The 23,558-nt window shown below is 51.1% G+C and overlaps 8 protein-coding genes across 8 annotated transcripts; 2 read left to right on the plus strand and 6 right to left on the minus strand.

Moving 5' to 3' along the window:
* Positions 1–1,090: 1,090 nt before the first annotated feature.
* On the plus strand, positions 1,091–4,527 carry Aspvir_004353 (PAP/25A associated domain family; the record flags this gene model as incomplete). The annotated part of the gene is made up of 4 exons (XM_043267582.1): positions 1,091–1,616; positions 1,669–1,740; positions 1,795–2,013; positions 2,078–4,527. 4 exons carry the CDS (start codon positions 1,091–1,093, stop codon positions 4,525–4,527), a joined length of 3,267 nt encoding a protein of 1,088 aa, XP_043123517.1.
* A 1,410-nt stretch (positions 4,528–5,937) lies between these two features.
* erg1 (squalene monooxygenase erg1) lies at positions 5,938–7,462 on the minus strand (the record flags this gene model as incomplete). Its single annotated transcript, XM_043267583.1, has 2 exons — positions 5,938–6,206; positions 6,286–7,462. 2 exons carry the CDS (start codon positions 7,460–7,462, stop codon positions 5,938–5,940), a joined length of 1,446 nt encoding a protein of 481 aa, XP_043123518.1.
* A 609-nt stretch (positions 7,463–8,071) lies between these two features.
* Positions 8,072–10,903, minus strand: Aspvir_004355 (pentatricopeptide repeat protein; the record flags this gene model as incomplete). The annotated part of the gene is made up of 1 exon (XM_043267584.1): positions 8,072–10,903. One exon carries the CDS (start codon positions 10,901–10,903, stop codon positions 8,072–8,074), a length of 2,832 nt encoding a protein of 943 aa, XP_043123519.1.
* Positions 10,904–11,455: 552 nt separating this feature from the next.
* Aspvir_004356 (putative tetracycline-efflux transporter) lies at positions 11,456–13,343 on the minus strand (the record flags this gene model as incomplete). The annotated part of the gene is made up of 3 exons (XM_043267585.1): positions 11,456–11,544; positions 11,598–13,059; positions 13,119–13,343. The coding sequence occupies 3 exons, from the start codon at positions 13,341–13,343 to the stop codon at positions 11,456–11,458; spliced, it is 1,776 nt and encodes a 591-aa protein (XP_043123520.1).
* Positions 13,344–14,075: 732 nt separating this feature from the next.
* On the minus strand, positions 14,076–15,488 carry Aspvir_004357 (ferrochelatase HEM15; the record flags this gene model as incomplete). Its single annotated transcript, XM_043267586.1, has 3 exons — positions 14,076–14,533; positions 14,589–15,171; positions 15,243–15,488. 3 exons carry the CDS (start codon positions 15,486–15,488, stop codon positions 14,076–14,078), a joined length of 1,287 nt encoding a protein of 428 aa, XP_043123521.1.
* Positions 15,489–15,956: 468 nt separating this feature from the next.
* Positions 15,957–18,208, plus strand: akuA (putative DSB repair complex subunit Ku70; the record flags this gene model as incomplete). Its single annotated transcript, XM_043267587.1, has 6 exons — positions 15,957–16,022; positions 16,076–16,687; positions 16,746–17,592; positions 17,646–17,749; positions 17,816–18,043; positions 18,101–18,208. The coding sequence occupies 6 exons, from the start codon at positions 15,957–15,959 to the stop codon at positions 18,206–18,208; spliced, it is 1,965 nt and encodes a 654-aa protein (XP_043123522.1).
* Positions 18,209–18,576: 368 nt separating this feature from the next.
* On the minus strand, positions 18,577–19,524 carry Aspvir_004359 (DUF3431 domain-containing protein; the record flags this gene model as incomplete). Its single annotated transcript, XM_043267588.1, has 2 exons — positions 18,577–19,216; positions 19,274–19,524. The coding sequence occupies 2 exons, from the start codon at positions 19,522–19,524 to the stop codon at positions 18,577–18,579; spliced, it is 891 nt and encodes a 296-aa protein (XP_043123523.1).
* Positions 19,525–21,274: 1,750 nt separating this feature from the next.
* Positions 21,275–22,355, minus strand: Aspvir_004360 (U2-type spliceosomal complex subunit CWC24; the record flags this gene model as incomplete). Its single annotated transcript, XM_043267589.1, has 2 exons — positions 21,275–21,732; positions 21,791–22,355. The coding sequence occupies 2 exons, from the start codon at positions 22,353–22,355 to the stop codon at positions 21,275–21,277; spliced, it is 1,023 nt and encodes a 340-aa protein (XP_043123524.1).
* Between the last annotated feature and the right edge of the window lie 1,203 nt (positions 22,356–23,558).

Genomic DNA, 23,558 nt, shown 5'->3' on the forward strand with positions numbered 1-23,558 from the left:
AAGCGTTCCCATCAACTTACAGCACCACGTTCCGTCTTCCTTTCTTTCTGAAACTCCCGATATTTCTCTTTATTCTGTTTCCAGTTTCCTCTCATTTCTTCTTCATATTTCCCTTCTTGAAATTGCTTTTGGACTGTTATCTGCACCTGGAATTGGTGGAATCTATCGACGCCCACACCACACGGTCCATTGTCGGCTGTGTCACTGGCGTTGACTTACGCCGTACGCTGAGTTGAATGCCCCCTGGCTCAGGCTCACCACCTCATTCCCCTCCCGCGCGCTGCCTTTCCCCGTCGAATCCTCAGCAACGTGTGCGAAACCCGCAGTACCCCCGATCAGGAACAAAAAACCCGTCCAGGCTGGTCCTTTACTTGATACCAAGAGGATTCGCTTTCTTCTGTACAATATTTTTTTTTTTCTTTGTTCTAACTTGTGTGGTCATTTGGAGAGCGCGTACTTCCTGGTTAAGCGTGGTTCGCTCTCCCCTTAAAAAAAGCTCCTCTATCTATTTAGACGATCGATGCGCAGTCATCGAGCCCCGACATTCCCGATCGACCGCAAAGGAACACCAACTCGTTCGCTCCCATTCGCATCCTGTTGAATTTTCGGCTCATCGTCTGCTTGGAACATTTTTGCTAGGAGTCATATCGTCACCAACGGATACGCATTGTTCGTCGTTCGTCGGTAGCGCAGCGAAAAATCCGATTTTGCTGACCCGGCTCGCCTGTCGGTCTCCGCGTTGAGCCCTCTTGTTCTCCCCTGGGTTGTTCGCCTTCTTCATAAGATTCGTGTACCGTCTGCCGAACACAAGTTGTCGTTGGGAATAATCAGCAATCGTATAGTACTCGCTGGGTGGCTTGCTTCTGGTTACAAAGTCGGCTCGAAGTTGAATCGGTCCGGAGTTGCGGGAAGAGGTTCGCACACGAGGCGTCCAATTCTCAACAACGGCCCCCTCAAATCTACTTTTGGAGCCAACGTTGCTCGACGACGTTGGAGTAGTATCTATATGATCTCAGATACCTATGAGAATGCTAAATTCTCCTCGACCACAGGTGGAAAGTCTCCGATAGCGTTGGGAAAGCCTTCCACCATGCCGTGGAACTTGTCCACCGACACCTCTACAGAGGCAAATTCTCGTCCTCCCCTCGCCTCACAACAGTCGAATTCCCTCCCTTCCACCCCATATCAACATGCGCGCAATCTTTCATTCCGCTCAAGGACGCCTTCCCCCCCTCACGGAAGCACTTCGCCACGCTCGACGCATTCCGAGTCAATACACTTTCCTCCGTCGTTACGAAAGCCGTTCGCAGGTTGCAAATATGAAACAGCAATGGCCTTTTTCCGACGGAGGATGCCTTATACAATAGGTGCTGATCTGTTACCGGAGGAAAAGGAAGGCCTCAAAGAGCGGCTTGAAGCAGAGGACGAGAAGAGACTGACTAAGGATATGTTGGAGGTATACGATCGTTTATTACCGTCCGCGGAGAGCGACGACCGACGGCATCAGCTGGTTCGAAAGCTGGAGAAACTCTTCAATGATCAGTGGCCAGGTCACGATATTAAAGTTCATGTCTTTGGGTCGTCTGGGAATAAGCTCTGCTCAAGCGATTCAGACGGTGAGTGGTCATGGTGCACGTTCGGAAATTCTTGAGGACTGACTTGTAGCAGTGGACATATGTATAACAACGACATATAAAGAGCTGGAACACGTGTGTCTGCTCGCTGAAGTTCTCGCAAAACGTAAGGGGATTTAGGTTGATGTTCGTTGCCACCATTCACTGACAATGCCCGCAGATGGAATGGAAAGGGTCGTTTGTGTTTCACATGCGAAAGTCCCAATCGTGAAGATCTGGGACCCGGAGCTACGTCTTGCGTGTGATATGAATGTCAACAACACTTTGGCGTTGGAAAATACGCGAATGGTGCGAACGTATGTCGAAATCGACGAGCGTGTTCGGCCTTTGGCCATGATCATCAAATACTGGACAAAACGGAGGATCCTTAACGATGCAGGTAAGATTTGCCCCATTCTGAGCAGGTATCCTCGTGACATTTCGTGGTAACACTTCTGCTGTAGGACTCGGAGGCACATTAAGTTCCTATACCTGGATCTGCCTGATTATCAATTTCCTGCAAACACGGGAACCTCCCGTGCTCCCGAGTCTCCAGGCACGACCTCATAAGAAACGAGTGACAACAGACGGCCTAGTCTGCTCATTCGACGATGATCTTAGCTCCCTCGTGGGGTATGGGCGAAAAAACAAACAAACGCTCGGGGAGCTGCTCTTCCAATTCTTCAGGTATTATGGCCATGAGCTCGACTATGAGAAGTACGTGATATCCGTGCGAGAAGGCAAGTTGATATCAAAAGAGGAGAAGGGGTGGCATCTTCTCCAGAACAATCGTCTCTGCGTCGAAGAGCCATTCAACACGTCGAGAAACCTGGGCAATACAGCGGATGACACGTCATTTCGAGGCGTCCATATGGAGTTGCGTAGGGCTTTCAAGGCAGTGTCCGAGGGCAACCTCGAGGATTGCTGTGAGCAGTATGAATACCCGCCGGAGGAAGAGCGATCATGGGAACGACCGCCTCCTCAACCACGACCTACGTTGACGGCTCCGCCGCTTCCTTCCCGGGGCGGCCGTGGAGGTCGTGGAGGGCGCCATTCGAATCACTACACACGCGGAGGCCATACCGGAGGCCGCCGTTCATCGAATACACCGAACAAGCCCAACGGTTTCCGCCAGCTGAATCCCGCCATGAGTGCTACGGAACTATCTCTACAGGCGCAGCACGCACAGTACCTGTTGCACGATCACCTTTACCAGCAAATCCAAATCCTGCAAGCACAGGAGCAGGAATTGCGATTGCAATTGCAAAACCAGGCGCTGCTCACAGGGAGGCCCCCTCCAGTGCTCATCCGCCAGCCGTTCATACAGTTCCCCATCCCTCAGCAGCAACAGCCGCAGCCTGAGTCGAGTGTAGATGATGGGTCTCGGTCTAGGTCCGGGACTCATCCGCCTCTCAGCGCGAATCTACGTCCGCACGCGTACAATAATTCCACCTATCTTCCGGTCGCTGTCACTCCCGTACAGGGAAGTAGCACGAATCCCCCGTCGCCCTCTGCCGCAACTGCTGTCCCCGAGCTCCGACGTACACCGCGTCGCCAGTCCATAGCGAATGGCTCTCCTGGTCGATCACTCAGGGCACACTCACAGCCGGCGCGGCCTGCGAACTCCCCGGCTCTTCCGAGCTTTGCTCCGTTGTATTCCGTCTCTCACCCTGTCGATAATTCCCATCTCCCAAAACAGCGCAACAATTCTGTATCTCCCCCGGAGGGGACTCAGAGCGAAGACGAGAATCCCTTTATGCCCAGCAGTCTTCCCAACGTGTCCCGTACACCGTATCTGGATGAAAACCGACCGTCTGAGTACATGGGGTACTATTTGGCCACTTCTCCGCAATTGCAAATGTATCATCAGAATGCCATGCTATCGCCCTTGTCAGCCCCGGTAGGTCTGGCACTGCAGAATGGCAGCATTCTGCCCTTTGTTGGGGCCCCGCAGGAATACATGTCCACGATTCCTACAAATGAGGCCTTTGGCTCCCCCCCTGAGAGCAGTGTTGCGCCCTCTGTCAAGTCCGTGTCATCATATCAGAGAGCCACTCCTCGGCCAGTGGCATCCCACGACCGGAACGGTCCTCTGATAGTCGACGGCTCGGTGCCTTTGAGTGAACAGCGCACTTCGGTTTCCGGAGAGCCTTATGATCAGTACGCCACTATGAGCCACTGTACTTCTGCGTCTGACGATCGCAACACGGACACCCCCGCCAGCGTCTCCGACTCGCTTTCCCAGGACTACCAGGACAATAGCTCAGTCGAGATCGATCAATCAGCGTACTTTCCCAGGCAGGCGATCGATACGCCCAAGTCAGGAAATACAACTGACATCTGGGTCAATGGGCACCATGGGAAGCCTGGTCTACTTTCGAGCAGGTTGCAAAATCTCCATGTTTCCAATGGAGAGAATGTCACCGACACCTCACCCAGGTCAAGCCCAGAAAGGTTCAAAGACGTTCAGCCGCGCCATGAGATATCGGATCAGGATGGCTCCCGCTCCAAGCAATCTGGCCTAGGAAGAGGATTGCCTCCGTCGGGGACGTCGCCGGCAGCAGACCCGAATGGACCGTCAGCGATTGGCAAACGTCGCTCGAATATTGCGGATTCGTCTGACAAATTGAAAGCCGCTACCCACAAGACGAAGCCTAAGAACCGTCATGACGGTCCACACAACATCACTTCTGGGCCGGGGGATAGCAAGGAACGGCATATTGCCCATGCGCCTCGCAAGCCTAACGGTATTAATGCGCTGACTCATGATTCGGTTAGCAATCATGGAAGCAATGGATGGCAGACGACCAAAAAAAAGCAGAAAAAGAATGCCAAGCCAATGGAGCCCCGATCGGGCTTCCATGCGGGTGCTGAGCCTCTGCCTGCGGACGAGTCGTTGAGGAAAGGCGGATGAGCAAGGCAAAATGATCTCTCGCTTTTGCTTCGATGTTCCTCAACCTCTATCCAAGCTAGTATTATGAACTCTGGTCTCTGAGTCAACCTGGACCGCGGCGTTCTTTCTGCGGGCCATCTCTAATTGACCCGTCACCGAGCGTTTATATCACCCTCCGGCACCTGTACAGCACCCATGAAGGAGTTCCGAAATGTTTGGCCCGTCGATGAAAGCGAAATTGCTGCTGGGGTTTGCATTTTCGGGGGAGCTATCATTTCTGTATAGAAGAGGCGCTATCCTCGACGTTGTCTTCATTTTTGCGGCCTTCTCCAGCTCAACTGACCTGGAAGGTATATTGCCTCATCTTCGCTCGTCTTCTATTTTCCCGTTCACTCGTCGGCGTTTACAAAATCAGACTGCGGCTTTTGGCAGTCTTGAAAGTCTATCCGTGGATTGCTTGCGGGATTTGCATAATTGCATACGACATCTGCGTCTGTTTGTTGCATTTGATTCTTCGACATGTTGACGTTTTTAACCTTGGCCATGTCCCTTGGAGTTGACCATATCTCCCTCGGATTGTCATTTGCGCCTTTTAGTTGTCTCAGTGGTTCAGTGTCCGTCCACCTTGCATGCGGGCTATGCATTTTTCTTTCATCGTCTTCTGTTTCTATTTACGTTTATCAAAAAGAGAACAGGGGACATACAGCAAATATTACGACCAACCAAAAAACATTCATACAGTGGATTGAATGAGCTTGTCCGATACACAGAGCCAGTGAAGAGTCTGGTTACCTTGTTTTCCCTTTCATTCTGTTTTGCCTGTTTAAACCGTTGGTTTTCGTGGTTGCTTTCTAATCGGCATTATCATCATCATGATCGTCTATACCATCATAGCAGGGAGCCAGGCGAGTGGGTCAGTGTACACTTTTTCCGTTTGCGTTTCTTGTCTGCGAAAGAATTTGCGTTTGTGTGTGTTTTAGATATTATGCCAGTCAGGATGGACAATGAATAAATGTGGAAATTTGGAAATTGTATAGAAAGCAGATCAATGAAGGTTGATCGGCCAGGGGTCTTGGTTCTATAGCTCTTCTTTTCGCGAACTGTATACACGGAACGTATATACATCAATGGCGTCCATACAGAGCGCAACAATAGCCTCTTGAGGATATCTTCGACAGAAGTAGCAGAACATGCAAGCCAGAAAGGGGATTGTCGGAGAGTCAAGCACAAGAGAGAAGTATGACGACATGGGGGAAATAAGTAATTACATAAGATGGACGAAGGCAAACAGAATTAGAAAGCCTTATCGACATAAGAGGAAAACATGGATAAGAAGGAAGATGAAAGCAGAGACACAGACACAGAGGGCGCCGGTTTCACGCCATACAGAACCCCGCGAGCGTCTACTAATCATGATATCAAATGTGTTGCTCAGCAGAAAGCTTCAATTAGCATGTATGGGAAGATGACGACGCAGGCGGTCCAGAAGGTCATGATGCATTTGAAGAGGGCGACGGGGAAGAGGTAGGGTGGGTATTCGCGGAGGAGGACCCAGAGGGAGAGGAGGGCGACAGAGAAGAAATGGACGAAGAGGACGGAGGGCTTTCTGATGAGGCCGCCGAGGAGGCCTGCGGGGCCGTCGATGAGTCCGAGTTGGAAGTAACGGAAGCAGCCGCGTTGGAGGGCTCGGAGGTATTGGTCTGTTGGTGGGATGTTAGTTGTTGCACTTCAGTTCAGAGGTGTGAGAGAGCGAGGAACGCATTGGGGAGATGAACGCACCATTTGCGGCGAATAGAGCGTATAGCGCTTGTGCGAGGATGTTGATGACGGAGGCCGACTTCTTTCTCTCCCAGTGGAATGTGGAGAGTTGCTTCATGACTCGCTTTGTGTCGCCCAGATTGGGGACATTCTCTGGGCTCAGGAGTTCGCGCAGCGTCACCACATCGCTGAAGGCGACCGTCATCCCGCCTCCTGTCAATGGGTGTCGCATGTTGAGGGCATCACCGAGGATCACCAGGCCTGGAGTTTTGTTCACGGCGGCAGGGAGGAAGGAGTTCGGCATGGATCGCAGCTGGCCTTGTTCCAAGGCGGCGATGAAGGCTGGCTGGACGGATTCAGGGAGTGAAGGGAGGACGACATTTCGCATGTGGTTCTTCACACCACCATTCTTGACGGACGCTGATGGAAGATTTTCGGGAATGTCAACGAGGATGCGGGTCTCATGGGTTCCGATCTGGTACAGGAGGATCGGGGCATTATCGCTCAGCAAAACATGACCATAGTAAGGCTTCGGGAGCTTCGTATCGATCAACTCGAGACCCCAGAACCTCGAGCGGACCTTGGGGGTATGCGGGTGATGTTGCTTGCGGAATTTGGAGGCGTAGCCATCAGCGACGACGGTGAGGTGGCCAAAGTAGCAGGCCCGGACGTTATCCTTGGACACGCACTCGACACCGAGAACCTGCTGGGTGTGCGAGCAAGTGACCAGGTCCGTGGCCTTGGTCTCGACAACACTGACATTGGGGCATGCCATGGCGGCCTCGCGCAGCTTCATCACAAACCGGCCGTGGTGAAAGCAACGGCCCTCCGGCGGGGGCGACGTGGGCGTAGACTTCGGGTAGGGGATCGTCACGGGATCTTTGAAATATGAAACATAATACCCCTCCACGGGGATCGAGTCTATGCCCTCCAGACACTCGCGCAGACCAAGCTGCTCCAAAGCTTGTACACCGCCAGGCTGTAACAATTCGCCCACAATGCGATCCGGCTCTTTCAACGAGGCTTCCAGGAGAATGACACTCCGCCCCTGTCGTCCTAATGCGACTGCCAGCGCGCAGCCCAGAATCCCTCCGCCTATAATCACGACATCGGCATGGTTGTGTTTGAGTCGGCGGACTTCGTCCGCATCTAAGGAGGGAGATTTGGTGGCATGGCCGTTGGTCGGAGTGGTGGCCATGGTGGGGAGGGAATTCGGTCAGCAAAATCGATGGGAGCGAGGGAATTGGTGAGAAGCACGTTGCATATTTCTTTCTCCCCCTCTGAGCGACGGCGATTCAGTAGAAGGGGTAGGCAATTGATGACGAGGATGATAGGATGGCGGAGATAGAAAAAGAGCGGAGACTAGTGTTTTTATTGGAAAGGGGGCCAAGAGTGGGCAGTGGCGTGACATGTGAAAGGCTTTCCTCTCTCCGCGGTGCCGGATCCTTATTGGTGAGAGAAGGAAGGGACAGGAGCACCGTATGATTAATTTAGGTATCAAAGAACTGGATCGGGACCGGAAAAGAGCATCTTCTGGTCTGATCTGATCCGATCAATCACGATGATGATTATTATTATTGGCTACCGTTCAACATTTGTTGCCTGCAAAAGGAGCTAAGGGTTTCAGCGGTATCCTTGATCTTTGTATCCAATCTCATCATCTCTATTATATTTCCGATGAGTAGTAATAGCAGTAATAAACCGCACAATAAAGTACAGAGTGTCAATAGTATATATACAGTGGCGAAGAAGCCTATCGCATGATCCAACAAAAGGCTCAGTCGGGGGTTGCAATTGCAATCACGCCCTACATGGCATCAGACCGATCGTCATGAACCCGCCTCTTCTGATGAGAACGACGACTCTCGTTCCATCGAGTAGCAATCGAGTTCGGGTCATTGTCAATCCTACCCAGCACTGCCTCCAGCTCGTATTCTTCGTCCCATCCCTTGACTGTCTCGCGGACATCGGCCTGACTGAAAAGACGTCTCGCGTCAGGAGGTTGCTTCAACTGTTGTCTCGATGACTGCTTGAGTGTAGCGTCATGTTTGAGTTCCCATATCGGGGAGCACCCCTCGTTCTTCTCCTCGAGTAGATCGGCGATATAATGAAGGTATTCCAGCTGCTCAGGGGTGACAGGGCCGGCAACGACACCCTCCGCGGAAGGTGGACTTAAAGTGCCCAAGATTCGGCGAACTTCCACCACAAAATCACGATTGAGTGCGCTATCGCGTGATAAAGCAGTAAGAATACACCATCGTAAGCCTAGAATATTGTCTGTTGCGGCGAAGGCCCGAGCGAACATCTTCATGCAAACGCCGTCAAAAGTCGCTGCAAATCTATAGCGGGACATGTACACGGCCGTCAGGAGCTCCAGGGCCATTTCCGGCTTATGCTGGGAGATCAAGCGGCGGCTTGTCGCAACGGTAAGGTGGTGCTTGACCTTCATGTGCTTCGTAGACCAACAAAGCTGGTAGAAGCGTAGGACTGCCATCTGGACAATGTGGCCGGTTGCATCCTCATCGACCGCCATGACCTGACGGAAGAAGATAGGAGAGAAGCGAACAAGGTGACGGATACTCCGCCATTCAGTCTCGATGAGAGTACGTGCCGCACTCAGACCGTCCTCGAGCAAAGTCGCTATGACCGCCAATTCAACGTGAAGCTGCCTCATCTGGAACCGGGCATTTTTAGCATTTTGAAAACACCTCAATGCTTCCTTCAGCTTTCCAGCGTGCAAATAATGTGCCATCTGCTTATGGAGTTTCTGATATTGGTCGACAGGCTTTGACGGCGTTGTCTCTTGCATCGTTCTCTGGTACCACGATAGCGGGTTTTGTGTATATGGCATGCTGTTGACTTCTGGCAAAGGGAATGACTGTTGGTCATAGCCCATAATACGTTGAGACGTGGAGCTGTGCCCGTACTTCACCCGCGCTGCCTGCAGCATTTGCCAGAACCCCACTGGTGCTCCTTCCAATGCAAGGCGACGAGACCGTAGTATCTCCAAGAATTGCTGCTCGTTTATGGGGATGTTCCACGACCGTTGCTTCGCCATACTTGTAAACTCAGCAATCATTTCCTTGTCGCCTTTTTCCACAAAGGCCTCCAGGATATGCTTGTAGAGTACTCGGTCGGGCACTATGTCAAATTTATCCAGGTACCGGAAGATAAAATTGCGAATCTCAATTCCCGAGTGTGAGACCCAGTACTCGAGAAATATTCGATCAAAAATTGGAAGAAAATCTCGCCGGCGTTTCGTCAGCTTGAGCCTGTGCATCTCTTGCAGTCCCGCATCAACTCCCTCCCAGTCACAGTTCAGAGCCTGGGCGTATACCAATAGGCCCTGTGTTCGGCAACGAAGAGGGAGCCCATATATAGTCGTCATATCATGGACCAGAGCTTCAGCATCGGCAACTCGCCCAAATTCAACATATGCCTTGATCACCGGGTTGAACAGTTTGTCGCTAGGCTGTTTTTCGAACTTTGGAAGAATTGTCAAAATCTTCTTTAACTGCCCATTCAACAACTCAATGCTTCTTGTCTTCCTCCAAAGGCCGGAGAGGTAGGCTCCGCACAAGCCACAATCACGGTCATGTTGTAGATTCCGCAACAGGAACCATTTCGCAGTGGTGAGTCGGTGGGATTCAAGCAGACTCCGCAGCACGACATCCACCATCTCCGGAGGGCAAGGGAACTTGCGCATATATCGCGTATAAACGCTCGCGACTGATTCAATGCAACCCTTCTTCGCCAAGGCCAGCATCAACGTCTTCCACATCTCAGGTGTGACCTTATCCACGTCTTCGAGCCGCTCAAACACACTCCTGGCAATAAACACATTGTCCTCTTTGCAGTTGACGAAGAATACCTTCACAGCCATTTCCTTTCTGTCTGAAGATATGCCATTCAATGATGCGGAATGTGCGTTCAGGAAAAATTGGGCCGCCTCAATGGGACGACCGCGATCGAGTAGTTCCTGCATCCGTGTCGGGACAAGAACCTGCTCTTCACTCTGCCATTCGTCGCTCTCCACTGATGCATCCAGAAGTTGAGCCGGTGAGGTGGCATGATTTAACTCTATAGCATTTTTCGTCCGCTCCATGGCGTCCACAACCCGGACCTGCCCAGGAGGAACAAAATCCCTTCGACCCAAGCCACTCTCAAAATTCGGCCGTGATGTAAGCGCATCGACAAGTTGCGAACGTGCAGTTTCCAGGTAAGACTCTACCTGGACTGCGGCTCGCGGATCCTCCAACCCCATGCCTGGACGCCGAAAGCCCTCCTGGTGCAAAGCTACCACATCGTCATCCTGCGTAGCTTGCCCTTCTCGTATCTTTCTGTCTGCCTCCTTCAACGACGCCAGCCCCATAAATTCGCCCGCTTCCGCTGCTTCCATCATACGGGCGAGTCGTTTCGCGGCCGATGTGGCATCGTAGTTGGGCGCGGAGGTCTGCAGGGCCCGTTTATTCTCGACAATGCGCTCGGCGACTCGGACTCGGCGATGGACATCATAGGTGATGGCTGCGACCGTGCAAAAACTGCCCACGGTTGAGCCGGCAAGAGCTAGTCTACGCAGAACCCGGAGAGCATTTCGAGACGGGACAGCCGGGGGGCTGTTGGTTGGTTTCGAGATCATGGTGGTAGAACCTATTGCACCGCAGGCGGCGGGTTCTATGCGTATCACCTGTGAAGCATTGATATGAACAGCAAACCGAGAGAAAGCTCAACTAATGGGGACAATGCCCGAAAGAAGGTTGAGGGACGCCAATGGGCACAATTGGGTTGGGAGCTTCAACGGAGCAGTTTCGGTGGACTTTTCCTTGAGCTCCAGCGGAAAGTTTGCATGCGGTGCACTTGCAGGCTTTGTCGCGTGCCGTAGCCCTCCGATCGCTCTCCGGATCCAGCTAGGATCATACGACAACAACTATCAGCGTCAATTGCTCTTTGCTATATTTCTGTTGTTTTCCTATAATCCTTAATTTGTATAACTGAACGAGAAATTCGCAGAGTGTCCCTTATTGTACCTGTAGAGATATCATCGCAACCAGCTCCTCTGAGCTTCATCGTGGACATCTTGAGATGATTTCAATATTTAGAAACAATTGCTACTGAATGTACTCCGACGCCGAACCAAAAACGTACACATTACAGCAAAGGGTCTATCACTGATTCCGCCTTGTATATAATTCTAAGAGCGTAAGAGAGTGTCCTCATCTAATTCCCCGTCTTCGTTCGCCTCAAGGAGAGGACTGCTTGGCTGAGACTCGTCAATAGATACTGCATAGCGTTAGCATTTCGCCTCTAGTAGGTGGAGGGGAATAATGCCGAACCATTTGGTGATATGTAGAAGCTACTGCAGATCGCCAAGAACAACACAGCTGCCAGAGAAACGAAGACTGTTTGAGTAAATTTGCCCACTGTCAGGCTATAGACGAGATTGCATAAAGTAGGCGCGACTACTCTAGCCAGAGCATGCAAGAGCCCTTTAGCACCGAGTATTTGCCCGACTCGATCACGGGGCACGTGCTTGGTCAACGATGATTGCAGCGTAGGCGTAGCTAGGCTTCCTAGAGCGGCGACAATGCCTGAAAGAGTCATAAGCGCACTGCTTCGTACAAGTGCATATCCCACATAGCCAAGAAAATCGAAAAAGATGGATATCTGTATAACCACAAGCTCCACCCTATTGGAGCCGGGGATAGCGCGCTGTTCGGTGGTACGCTTGTGGAAGATGCGTGTGACGATAGGATGCACCAAGAAAAGAACAAGCACGCGCACAGTGCTGACGACCGAGATGTAGATGCTGGATTCGACATTTCCCCATCCGAACATGAATTCAGCATAAATAATCACAAGCTGGGCGGTGCCAAAGGCAACACCAAATACGACTGTATCAATGGCAGCAAGAAGTATGATGTTTCCTCGCAGGGCAGGGCTTGCGCCCTTGCGGTTAGGAAAAAGAGAGCTGGGACGTCCAACAGGCGGACACAGAATGGAGAGTGGGGTGATGAGGTTCTTTGGGTTCAAGTGTCGAAACCAAGAAGGAGAAAACCAGCCGCCAGTCTCCTTTCGAGTGAACTTCATCCGGTGGTTCTCTCTCGCAGCTTGCTGTTGCTCATTTGACAGCGATTCTGGAATGACGAACAGAACCATGAAGAAGAACAGCGCATGGAACGCCAGGCCCGCAGCGAAAATATGTATCATCTCTCCGGTCTTCTTCAGGACGATCGCTGCAATGAGTGGCCCAGAGGCCAATCCAATGAAGAGAGCGCCGTGAAGATACCCAAACGCGACGCTACGTTTTTCTGGGACAGTACAATCGGAGGCGTAAGAGGTAGCCAGGGCCAATACCGTGGTGAATGAGCCTCCAATGCCGTCCAGTAGAGCGCCTACTAGGAGTAGGTTGATGGAAAATTGCTCCGGTCTGGCTGCGACGAGGGTTGTGAGTGTTTCGCCAAGCACAGCTCCAAGCGAGCTCAGGGCGATCAACTTTGTCCTGCCATAACGGTCTGACATATGACCGAGCCGCGGACTGACCAATGCGGACAGGATTCCTGCAATCAAATTGAGGTAGAGCTGAAATTGAGCCACGAGAGACTGCACCTCGGGCACCTGGCACTGGGGGTTGTCTTCCCCGATGATAACAGGCAGATACGTAAAGTTAGGATCCTGCGAAGCCTTCTTGGAAAGATAGTCCCTGCAAACAAGAGAAAGAATCAGATTGATCTTGGGGACAGCCGCACCAGCAAACCCTAGCATGTAGAGAAGCAGAAACGGAAACAACCAAAAGACCTAGAAAGAGATCAGAACGCGATGGATGGGTTTGAATCGGGAGCATTATCTCAACGCACATGAGGCCGTCTGAAGAAATTCCAGCAACCGGCCCTCTGGCCAGCTACGTTCTGCTCCGAGTCTTCCGCATTTCCATGGCCTGCTAGTAACGGCGTTGTTTCCTGGACACGCAATCGGACTGTGTCCTTGATACTGTCACCTGAAGTGGTTCGAACACCTGAGTTTGACGAGACAGCTCTGGCGTGCAGCTGTGCATCCGCCTCAAACGCGTCCTCGTTCTCCATCGCTGACGATAAAGAAATTCAATAAAAGTGAGAAGCTTCCTGGATCCTGAGGTGGAACGAGGTTAGAATCTACATTCGCGATAACCTTGGTGGCATTGATGATAACAATAAATTGGGAATCATATGTATCACGACGGCTCTCACCCCTGGGACGAAACAATGTAATGATCAAGCGAGGGGATGGCCAAGAATGAAGGGGATGGGGATGATTATGGAGATAGCTTGGGGGCCGAAGTGGCCGTCATGAACTCATGATTACCAATTCCACACGAGAACTGGGAACGGAGCTGGAGTGACTTCGCGGCCGTTGGCTTTGCGTCAGCCCGATCCCATGTAAGTTATCAAGCAACACTATGAGAGTTTGTCCAATCGTTCTTATCAAGGGTTGAGATTTGAGACGTTGGGCTAATGTCGGGCAATTCTTGATAAGGTACTTGATTTGTTGTTGTTGCACGTGTGCGACTCTGAATGGTGACAAAGTCGCTGTCAAGGTTGACTATGAGACTTTACGGGAAACGCTCCGTCCATATTGTTTATATATACCTATAGAGGTCACAACCATTGAAGACCAACAATGCAATGGGATTATATGCTCGGACTTCTCAACAATATACATTGCTTTGCTGCGCTCCGCGAATAAATCACCTCGTATGACAACACAACCTAACGCCCCGAGGAAAATGGCCTCTAATATTGTATACAACGACTGAGAACAGCCATAATAGAAATAAACTAAACTACAAGAGAAGACATTTTCTCACCAGCAAAGAATTTCTTCTGTTCCAGGCACCGGTCGCTCTTACAACCTTGACAGCGCAGAGTCATCTGTAATGAGCACTTCTCTCCCTTACGGAGGTGCTTTTGGGCAATGTCTGCTAGTGCCTGGATGAAAATGGGGTTACCATTCAAACTCTCAGCTCGCTTGACTCCCGGGGAGTTTGCTTCCTTAATCACTTCCAGGTCCAACTCGTACAGAGTCTCGATATGATCGCTGGTGAAGGCAATGGGGACTAGAATAATATCGGTCTGTCCACGTTTGACATAGTTCTCGACCGTATCGCTAGTCTGGGCTCCAAGCCAAGCTGACGGTCCCACCTGGGACTGCCAGCACAGTCGGTAAGGGTTGCTGAAATTCAATCTTTGCATGACAGCATGCACAGTTGCAGCGACTTCAGCAGGGTAAGGGTCACCTAGGAGATCTGTTAGTGAGCAGATCCCGTTGATCAGGAAGAAGATGAGTCTCACCTCTGTTAACAACACTCATAGGCAGACTGTGGGCTGAGAACAAGAGAACGACACCGTTCCGCTTCTCCTCCGGGTAGGTCTTCAGCTGCTCCTCAATGTTCCGAGCGAAAGCCTCCACGAGGCCAGGGTGCGTTGGCCATCGATCAATGACACTCCACTGGAGGGCACCGGAGGGCTGCATGTCGCCATTTGCACGCCTACCCTCCAGCCTGGTTCTCCATTTCCACAACTCGTTTAGCGAGCTACCCGTTGTGGAACACGAATACTGGGGGTACTGTGTGAACGCGACAGCGCGCCCTCCTCGCCCATTGCCGAACCCATCTTCCAATAACTTTGTATACATTTCCTCCGTCAGAGGGTCGGCGTACCGGAATGCGACGTAAGGCTTGTGAGGAGCCGTTTCGGGATTGATTTTGTCCAGCAATTTGCACATCTCCTCGCACTGATACTCGGACCATTTCCTGATCGGCGAGCCTCCACCAATATCCGAGTATTGCCGTTGGATCTTTGGAGTCCTGCGCTTAGCGATGAGAGGCCCGAGGTAGGATTGAAGTCGTCCGAGAGGAATCAGATCGCCATCGGCCTGGAATACAAAGACAGAAATTGTCAGTCTCGTACAGAGTGGCAGGGTTAGGTATATTGAGGGGTGCATACGAATAATCTGCTCAGAAAATCTTCCACTTCGTCAGTTTTTGATGGCCCACCCATGTTGAGGAAGACCATTGCCGTGGGGCCCTTGGACCCAGTTGCATCTTGAGTGACCGGGGGAACTGCTGTTGCAAGCCCCTTCCTCTGCTCCTGCACATAAGTCAGAGCGGTGCGAGACACAGTTGATCGCACGCCTGAACAAGCTCCATTCAGTATGTGCCTCGGAAGCGTTAATGGCCGGCGGAGAGCCATGGAGAGATGCGATGACAATGTATTTGAAAAGGTCGGCCGCTGTCTATCTGTCTATCATCAGCCACACAGGAGCCCACAAAATACACCGAATAGTATTTGACCGCTCAATGAAAGAATTGTGGCAAGAAGGAATTGTAACTGGAGAACCAGGTAGATACCTAGGTACTCAGTTGGTTGATGACGGAACAGCGGCAGCTAGAAGTTTTGGCCAATCAGCAATGATTTGGGGTCATCAAGTCTTGGCACATTCACGTGATGTTCGTGTTTCCCCGCGTTGCTCCCATTTGACGAGATCGCGTCACTCGTTGAAGGCGGCGGGCACGCAGGCAGCAGAGCGGTAGGACTCAAGGCAGAGAAGGAGGTGATGTAAATACCGACCATATTTTCTTGCTTTCAATGTACCTCTTTTCTCCTTCTTCGTTCCTAGGCTGTAGTTTCTAAATTCATTCACTATTACAGTGGCTCATCATGGCTGATGACAATCCATACCGGGATGATGAGGCATTGGAAGAGGAGGAGGAAATCGATGAGACTGTATGCGAAATCCTACCATTGCCAAGGCGTCATGCACTAAAGATGTCTCGCAGGGCTACAAAGCAGTAAAGGACGCCGTGCTCTTCGCCATCGAAGTCAGCGATTCAATGTTGACTCCGCGTCCATCATCTGATCCTAAGAAGAGAGTGGAAGAATCACCGACCACCGCGGCTTTGAAATGCGCATACCACCTCATGCAACAACGCATTATATCCAATCCCCGTGACATGATCGGCGTATTACTGTACGGGACACAGGCGTCCAAATTCTATGACGAGGATGAGAACAGCCGTGGGGATCTATCCTATCCTCACTGCTACCTTTTTACGGATCTAGATGTCCCTTCAGCACGAGAGGTGAAAGAACTCCGAGCTCTGGCAGAGGACGAAGGGAAAGCAAGAGATGTGCTCGTGCCATCGAAAGAGCGGGTCTCCATGGCCAATGTACTTTTCTGTGCGAATCAGATATTCACGTCCAAAGCTCCCAACTTTCTATCCCGGCGATTGTTCATCGTCACAGACAATGATAACCCTCACGGGGATAGTAAGAGTCAGCGATCAGCTGCCACCGTCCGCGCGAAAGATCTCTACGATCTGGGGGTGACCATTGAGCTGTTTCCGATCTCTCGGCCTGAGCATGAGTTCGACAGCTCCAAGTTCTATGACGTAAGACGAGCCGGCGTTGACTGTCACTGTAGGCGATTTTGTGGCTCACATTGTACAGGATATCATCTACAGAACCTCACCAACTGATGCAGAGGCTCCTGTGTACTTGAAAGACGATTCAAAGGCGTCGACTGCCTCCGGAGATGGGATTTCGCTGCTGAACGGCCTCCTGTCCAGCATAAATTCCCGGTCGGTCCCGCGCCGGGCGCATTTTTCGAACATGCCGCTGGAGCTTGGGCCGAACTTCAAGATCTCCGTGACAGGATATCTCTTGTTCAAACGCCAGGCACCTGCACGCAGCTGTTATGTCTGGCTTGGCGGGGAGAAGCCTCAGATCGTCAAAGGCGTAACTACCCAGATCGCAGATGATACTGCTCGCACCGTTGAAAAGTCAGAGATACGGAAAGCATACAAATTTGGTAATGATCAGGTGTCCTTCACTTCCGAGGAGCAAAAGGCCCTGAGACACTTCGGCGACCCAGTGATCCGTATCATTGGATTCAAGCCACTCTCCGCTCTCCCTTTCTGGGCCAACGTCAAGCACCCATTCTTCATCTACCCTTCTGAGGAGGATTACGTGGGCTCAACGCGTGTATTCTCTGCTTTGCACCAGAAGCTCTTGAAGGATCACAAGATGGCTCTTGTCTGGTTCATTCCCCGCAAAAACGCGGCTCCAGTGCTGGGCGCAATGATGGCGGGTGAAGAGAAGGTCGACGAAAATGGCGTCCAGAAATTTCCTCCTGGAATGTGGATTATACCCCTACCATACGCGGACGATGTTCGACAAAATCCCGAAACAACACTGAATGTAGCGCCAGAGCCCTTGATCGACCAAATGCGGACAATCGTGCAACAGCTGCAGCTTCCCAAGGCATCATACGAACCGCAGAAATTTCCAAATCCATGTAAGCTGGGAGGTTTAATTCATTGACAAAGGAATGCTGATTGTTCCCTGCAGCGCTCCAATGGCATTATCGCATTCTGCAGGCCCTTGCACTGGATGAAGACCTTCCTGAAAAGCCCGAAGACAAAACAATACCGAAATACCGCCAGATTGACAAGGTGGGTTACTTTTCGTTTAGTTGTTCTCTGCGCTTTCCGCGATGAAACATTGCTAACCTGTCCCAGCGTGCTGGGGAGTACGTCCTGTCGTGGGCAGACGAATTAGAAAAACAGTACGCGACACCGGCAGCGCATGGCCCAAAGAGCACCTTGGTGAAACGGAGCGCCAAGGACCGAGCCGCCGATGGCGACGAAGCTTCCAGTCATCCGTCAAAACGGATCAAGTCAGAGAGCGGGCCTGAAGGAGTGGAGGTCGAGGTCCGGCTTCACTATGAGAAAGGAAGCCTTTCGAAGGTAAGTTGCTTGCCTGCCGACTGTCTGAAGGTTGCTAACGGGTGATATGTGATACAGCTTACTGTAGCGGTTCTCAAGGACTTTCTGACCGCTCATGGGCGCTCGACAGCGGGAAAGAAAGCGGATCTCATTGAGCGAGTCGAGGAGTACATGGAGTCTAAATGAGATCTTCGTGTCCATGTGACATGAAACAGTTAGTGAGTAATGATATACCTGTATGACTAGAAAAAGACTTCAACCCTTGAACACGTGCATCACAATAATGATGTCTGTCCTGGTAAGACACATGTCAGGTTCCTAAAAGAAATACCAAATTTGTCTATATGTACAGGGTAAGTAAGCGACCAGGTATCTCAATGACAATCGTCTATATATAAACGCCATCGCAAAACGACCACGCAGGCTAAGACTGCGAATTCAGCATTTCCCATAGACCTGACAATAGCAGACTTCCTCGTCGGGACAACTACAAAAAAGGTCAGCCCGCGCCCACGCCCACACTCATCGGGGGAAAATATAGTCAGGAAAACTTACTATACAGCTTCCTGGCCGAAAATAATATGCCACAGGAACTCCATCACCCGCCCACTCGACGCATCGTCCTTGTCGGTATCGATAACCCACCGCCGGAATCTGATATAATCGTCGCGCGGCCGCTGGAGGACCTGCTCCCGCGACACGGCGAACTGCGCACAGCACGCGGCGCCGACTTCTTTCGGTTTCGCCAGGAACTTCTGCTGGTGCGCTGCATCCGCGGCCATTGCTGCACTGGCCGGGGAAGTCGTCGCGTTCAGCGGCGGGGTGCTCGTTCCGTCGAAGATCTCCGCCCAGACCTGCTCGGTGATGTGGCGGTTGAGACGGTGGGCGGCCTTGCAGCCGGGGTTCCAGTTGCAGCGGAGGTTGACGTAGCCATTGCGCTGGACGAAGTCGAGCTGGAGGGCGCGCATGGCTGCGACGTTATCGTGGAGCGGGGCGTCGACGTGCCAGGCCATGAGGAAGCCGGCGCGGTGGGAGTGGAGGAAGGCGATGGTGGAGGGGAGGGCGTCGTAGTGGTCGATTAGGTAGGTGAGGTAGGCCATGGACTCGTGGCCTTTGTTCAGCGGGGTGGTGAGCTTCTTCTTGTCTGCGGTGGTTGCTTTGGAGGGGTTGACGGTGTAGATTGCGCGCTGCCAGCTGTCGGGGTTTTGTTAGTAAGGTAGACGGTTTGGGTGCAAGGATTGTTCGACGTACTCTGGCAGTTCTTCCTCCACCCACTCCGTGTGTTCTTCTTCCAGCTTAGCCATGACAATGACTTTGTCGCCTATTCGTCCATGAGGGAGGGTGGGGACGGTCTGCGGGAAATATCGCGATTTGGTCCAGTCGACCAGGTATGTGCCTGCACGGTACTGGTCGCAGAAATCTTCCAGGTGCACCTTTACAAGATACAGCGGTATTAGGAGCAGCAGAGTCGCGCAGCATATGATTCGGGAACTGCTTTTCATTGTGATTGTTGCGGTTGTGGTGGTGATATATCTCCAGTATGAATGACTCGCTATACCAACCACGATAGCACATATGGTGTATCCAAACAATAACACCCTGAGATCAACATCAAAGTTTAGCCATTGAGTTAGGGACCGGCCTGATTTATTAAAAGGAGTATGGCGACAAGCAAAGCAGCCGGGTGAGAGTAGGCCGCCGGGAAGTATATCAACCGCAAACCACCAAAGGCAACAGAAACTGAAGAGAGAAAAAGAACTCAGGAGCGGAAAGGGTGAATTTTGTATTAGCTTCAGAGCCCAGTGCAGCCACCCCAGGAAAAAGGGACCCGTCCATATTGGATTTGGGGGCGACCAGTGAAAGGTAGATTCGTCTCTCAACCACGGGTGTCGAGTTGGGGCTATGGGGGGGCTCATTTTGGCACTAGATTTGACTTGACTTTGAGGGGCATATGCTTATTCTCCACTGGCTGAGCCATGCTACTTACTACAATGTACTAGCCTACTAGGTCGACTACTATCCACTTAGTAAAGTCAGTGGTTGACTGTTAGCAACTAGAAGCGTTAGGCAGACCCAGGGGCCAGGGGTCAACCAGTCAGCGTCCGTCTTTCACCCATACTGGACCTGTCCCGTGGTTTAGCGTCTTTAGCGGGGAAGCTTGGCGCTCACGACAGCACAAAGTGGACATTAAAAGGAACCCGCTTGGACGGCTCAGAACGCTATTGTCATAAAGGGTGTTCGCGGGCCCCTGACAGTCTGTTCAGCCATTGATAAGATCATGGTCGCATTGAAGAGATGAAATGTGATCATAGTCTCTGACAGCGTGAGGATGTCTGCCTGTGGAGGAGCCGGACTCAGTTGGTTCTGACTTCTGAGGCCCTCAAAGGCGGATTGAATCTGGGGAACTTACCAAGGTTCGCGCGTGGCGTTGCCCCAGACAGACTTTTTTGTCCACTTCGGTGCGTACGTACGTGGCCTGGCACCGCAACCATGGCTCTTCCTGTGATGTTTCTCATGGCCTTTCTGTGTGGCGATGATGCCATGACATTGCGTTGCGAAGTTGTGGAGGTTGATATCCCGCTGATCAGCAGGGTCAATTTCTTCAACCAATGCTATGGACGAGCCAAGTAACCGATTCTCCAGATCAGGACGATCAAGTGAGTTAAGAAGACAGGGTAGTTCGACATAGATAGGTCTTGAACAAGGGTGAACCTTTAGGCCTCTTTTTTTCCCCTTTGTTGTTTTGTTAATCTAAACATAGGAACTGATAGTGGGTGTGACATCTCACAATGACTCTGATTCTTGCCTATCAACTATCTATCCGGTAGGATGTTGTCGTAAGGCTTTTTGGCCTCGATGGAATGCAACGTCAGTGGAGCATGTCACTTGCATCATGGCACCACGGTCTCAGATTGCGGATTAGACTACGGAGTATTTATTATCAAATTGAAGTACGTAGAACTAACTTGCTCATGGTAGACTAATTGTTGCTGCCTAGAAAGATAACCATACGTGGACAAGCTTAAGAACTCGGAAATGCGCGAAAGCTTATTCGGCCTCGACACATACCCACAGCAAATACAGCAGTCAAACTTGCAGTGGCTGTTCCGTCCGAGATCTCAGAGACATTAGAAATATATAACCGGAGCAGTGATATGCTTTGTTTTACATATTGTATACTCCGTACCTTGCGGCCAGCGCAACTAGTTACAGTGCCATGCCATTCATGAATGGTCATCACAGCAGGAAAAATTAGGTCTCCTCATCACCCTCCTCCTCATCGCTGCTGACCTCCTCACCCTCCGCAATCGCTTGTTCTCGTAGTTTTCTCGCACGCTCCCTCTTCTTGTCCAGCAAGTGATTCAGCTTTTTTGCGACGTTGAAGACGCCACCAGTGCCTGCCCCGCATGCAGCACACGAGGGGTTCTTCCGATATCGCTGCAGGGCGCATGACTCGCAAAAGTAATGGCCGCATTTCGTAATGATAGGACTTTTATAGGAGCTCTTGCAGATGATGCATGCAAATGGAATGCTCTCGAGAAGTTCTTCGTCATCATCATCCTCATCGTCTTCGGCACTCTTCGCGTCGCCGCTTCGTTTCGAGACGACCCGACCACTCAATTGCTTGCCTTTTGTACCAATCTCCCATTCTCGGTCCAGCTCCCAGCCTTGTTTGTAGTCCTCTCGAGCGTGAAGAAATTTGCAGGAATCTGCGCGACGGTTAGTAAGAGTTGTCTAGTCAGAAAACGAAGAAAAAGAGATACATACCTCCAAAACCGCAGAACCCAGTCTGCTTCCAGTCCTTACATACATCAGGCGCAAAGTCCATGACTGTCACCGTACGGACGTTGGTAGGCGCTTTGATAGGACCAAACTGCTTGGTAGGCGCATTGGGATTCTTCTGGATGAATGACGAATAGTTCGCGGCGCCCTTGTAGGTGCCATCGGGCGCAGATGGAGCGCCTGATGCCGGCCGAGTTCTTGTCGTCCCTAAGAGGTTCTTCTCACTCAACTCCTCGTCATACCAGTTGGAGTGCTTGGTCGCATCGTTACTCGAGGTCAAGGGAATAGCGGCTGCTTCGGTGGCGGGTTGGTCTTCGACTGTATTTCTGCGCGGGCCAGCTGTAGCCGAAGAGGCAGTCACTGCAGCGTTCTTGCGCCGTCGTTTGATCCGGCGACCTTCCTCGTCATCGGACGATGTGAAATCCGAGTCGGAATCTGAAGCAGGTGGCGGCGTATCGGGCTTCTTGCGGAAGTTGGCTTTGGCCTTGTTGGTGCGTTTCTTGAAGGAGATTTGAGGAACAGTGTCTGTAGCTTGAGTTTCTTCCGCCATCTTTCTTGGGACAAATATCTCCTTGGACAGAACTATCGTGCTGTGGCGCGGAGAATAGCTGCCCGCCGTTTACAAACGCAAGAAGAGAGCACATCATTATCGCAAATCACGTGATCTATTACTTATCATGTTATCACATGACTGATGAGCGCCTTGAGGCCTTGGGCATCAATCCACGTTCCTGGAGCGCGATCCATGGATGAGTGTGGCACCTTAGCCTTAGAACTGTAAACATGGACAATTGACTGTGTTTATTTCCATATGGCAACCAGTGAACGACGCACTATTCAGGAGATCTACCATTATGAAAGAGTTAAAGTATGGTCTTTGTCCTAACCTTGCTTAGTTTGGCTCGTATTATTGGACATTGGCAACGATAACAATGAATTATGGATCAAGCCTGTCAAATAGTTAGTGATTCCCCCGTCATAATGTACCATTTGAGCGCTCAAACAGTAAGCTAGATCTCTGATCTCTGACATATCAGATCATTATTGTTCTCTCCAGCATTGTCATATCCTGGGATTTGATCTCAATTAAGATGTTTGCAAGTAGATAGAAACAAAACGAAATAACTATCGCCCGCACGGCCCATACTATCATCCTAGATTGAAGCAACAAACAATGTGCCTCACTCCACCTCAACTCCATTCCTCGCTCTCCTCCCACTGTCTGTCTTCTCTCTCTCTCTCTCCCTCTCTTCTCTTCTTCCTTCCTTTCTCTCCCCACCCAACGAGTCGCTCTCGTCTCGTTGTTGTCCACCTAAACAGCCATTATCATCTTATTATTATCTATCTCTCTAGACTTCTTTTTTCTTTTCTTTTTTTTCATACACTCTCTTCCCCTCTTTTCGCTTTCCTTTCCTTGAATCTTTTCCCTCTTCTTGCACCATTATCAATTTACCTATTGTCTCTCTTTACTTCCCTTCTTTTCATTCTCTTTTCTATCCGATTTAATGCCCAATTGTACGACGTAGTCGATTCTAACTCCCTTCCTCCAATCTTGTAACCCACTATCTGGGTCTTATTCCCTGTTTTGCCAGTTCACCACTGCTGCTCGTTCCCGAGTGTTGAACTTGCATTGGTCTGTTGTGGTTGGTCCAACACCTTGGCTACATCCACGCACACTCCCCGGTACGTCCACAACGCGTTTGTTGTCATCAGCGTCGCCAGTGCAGGTTTTACGGCCCGTCCTACAAAACAA

Source organism: Aspergillus viridinutans (genome assembly GCF_018404265.1).
Source record: "Aspergillus viridinutans IFM 47045 DNA, scaffold_2, whole genome shotgun sequence".
Lineage (NCBI taxonomy): Eukaryota > Fungi > Ascomycota > Eurotiomycetes > Eurotiales > Aspergillaceae > Aspergillus > Aspergillus viridinutans.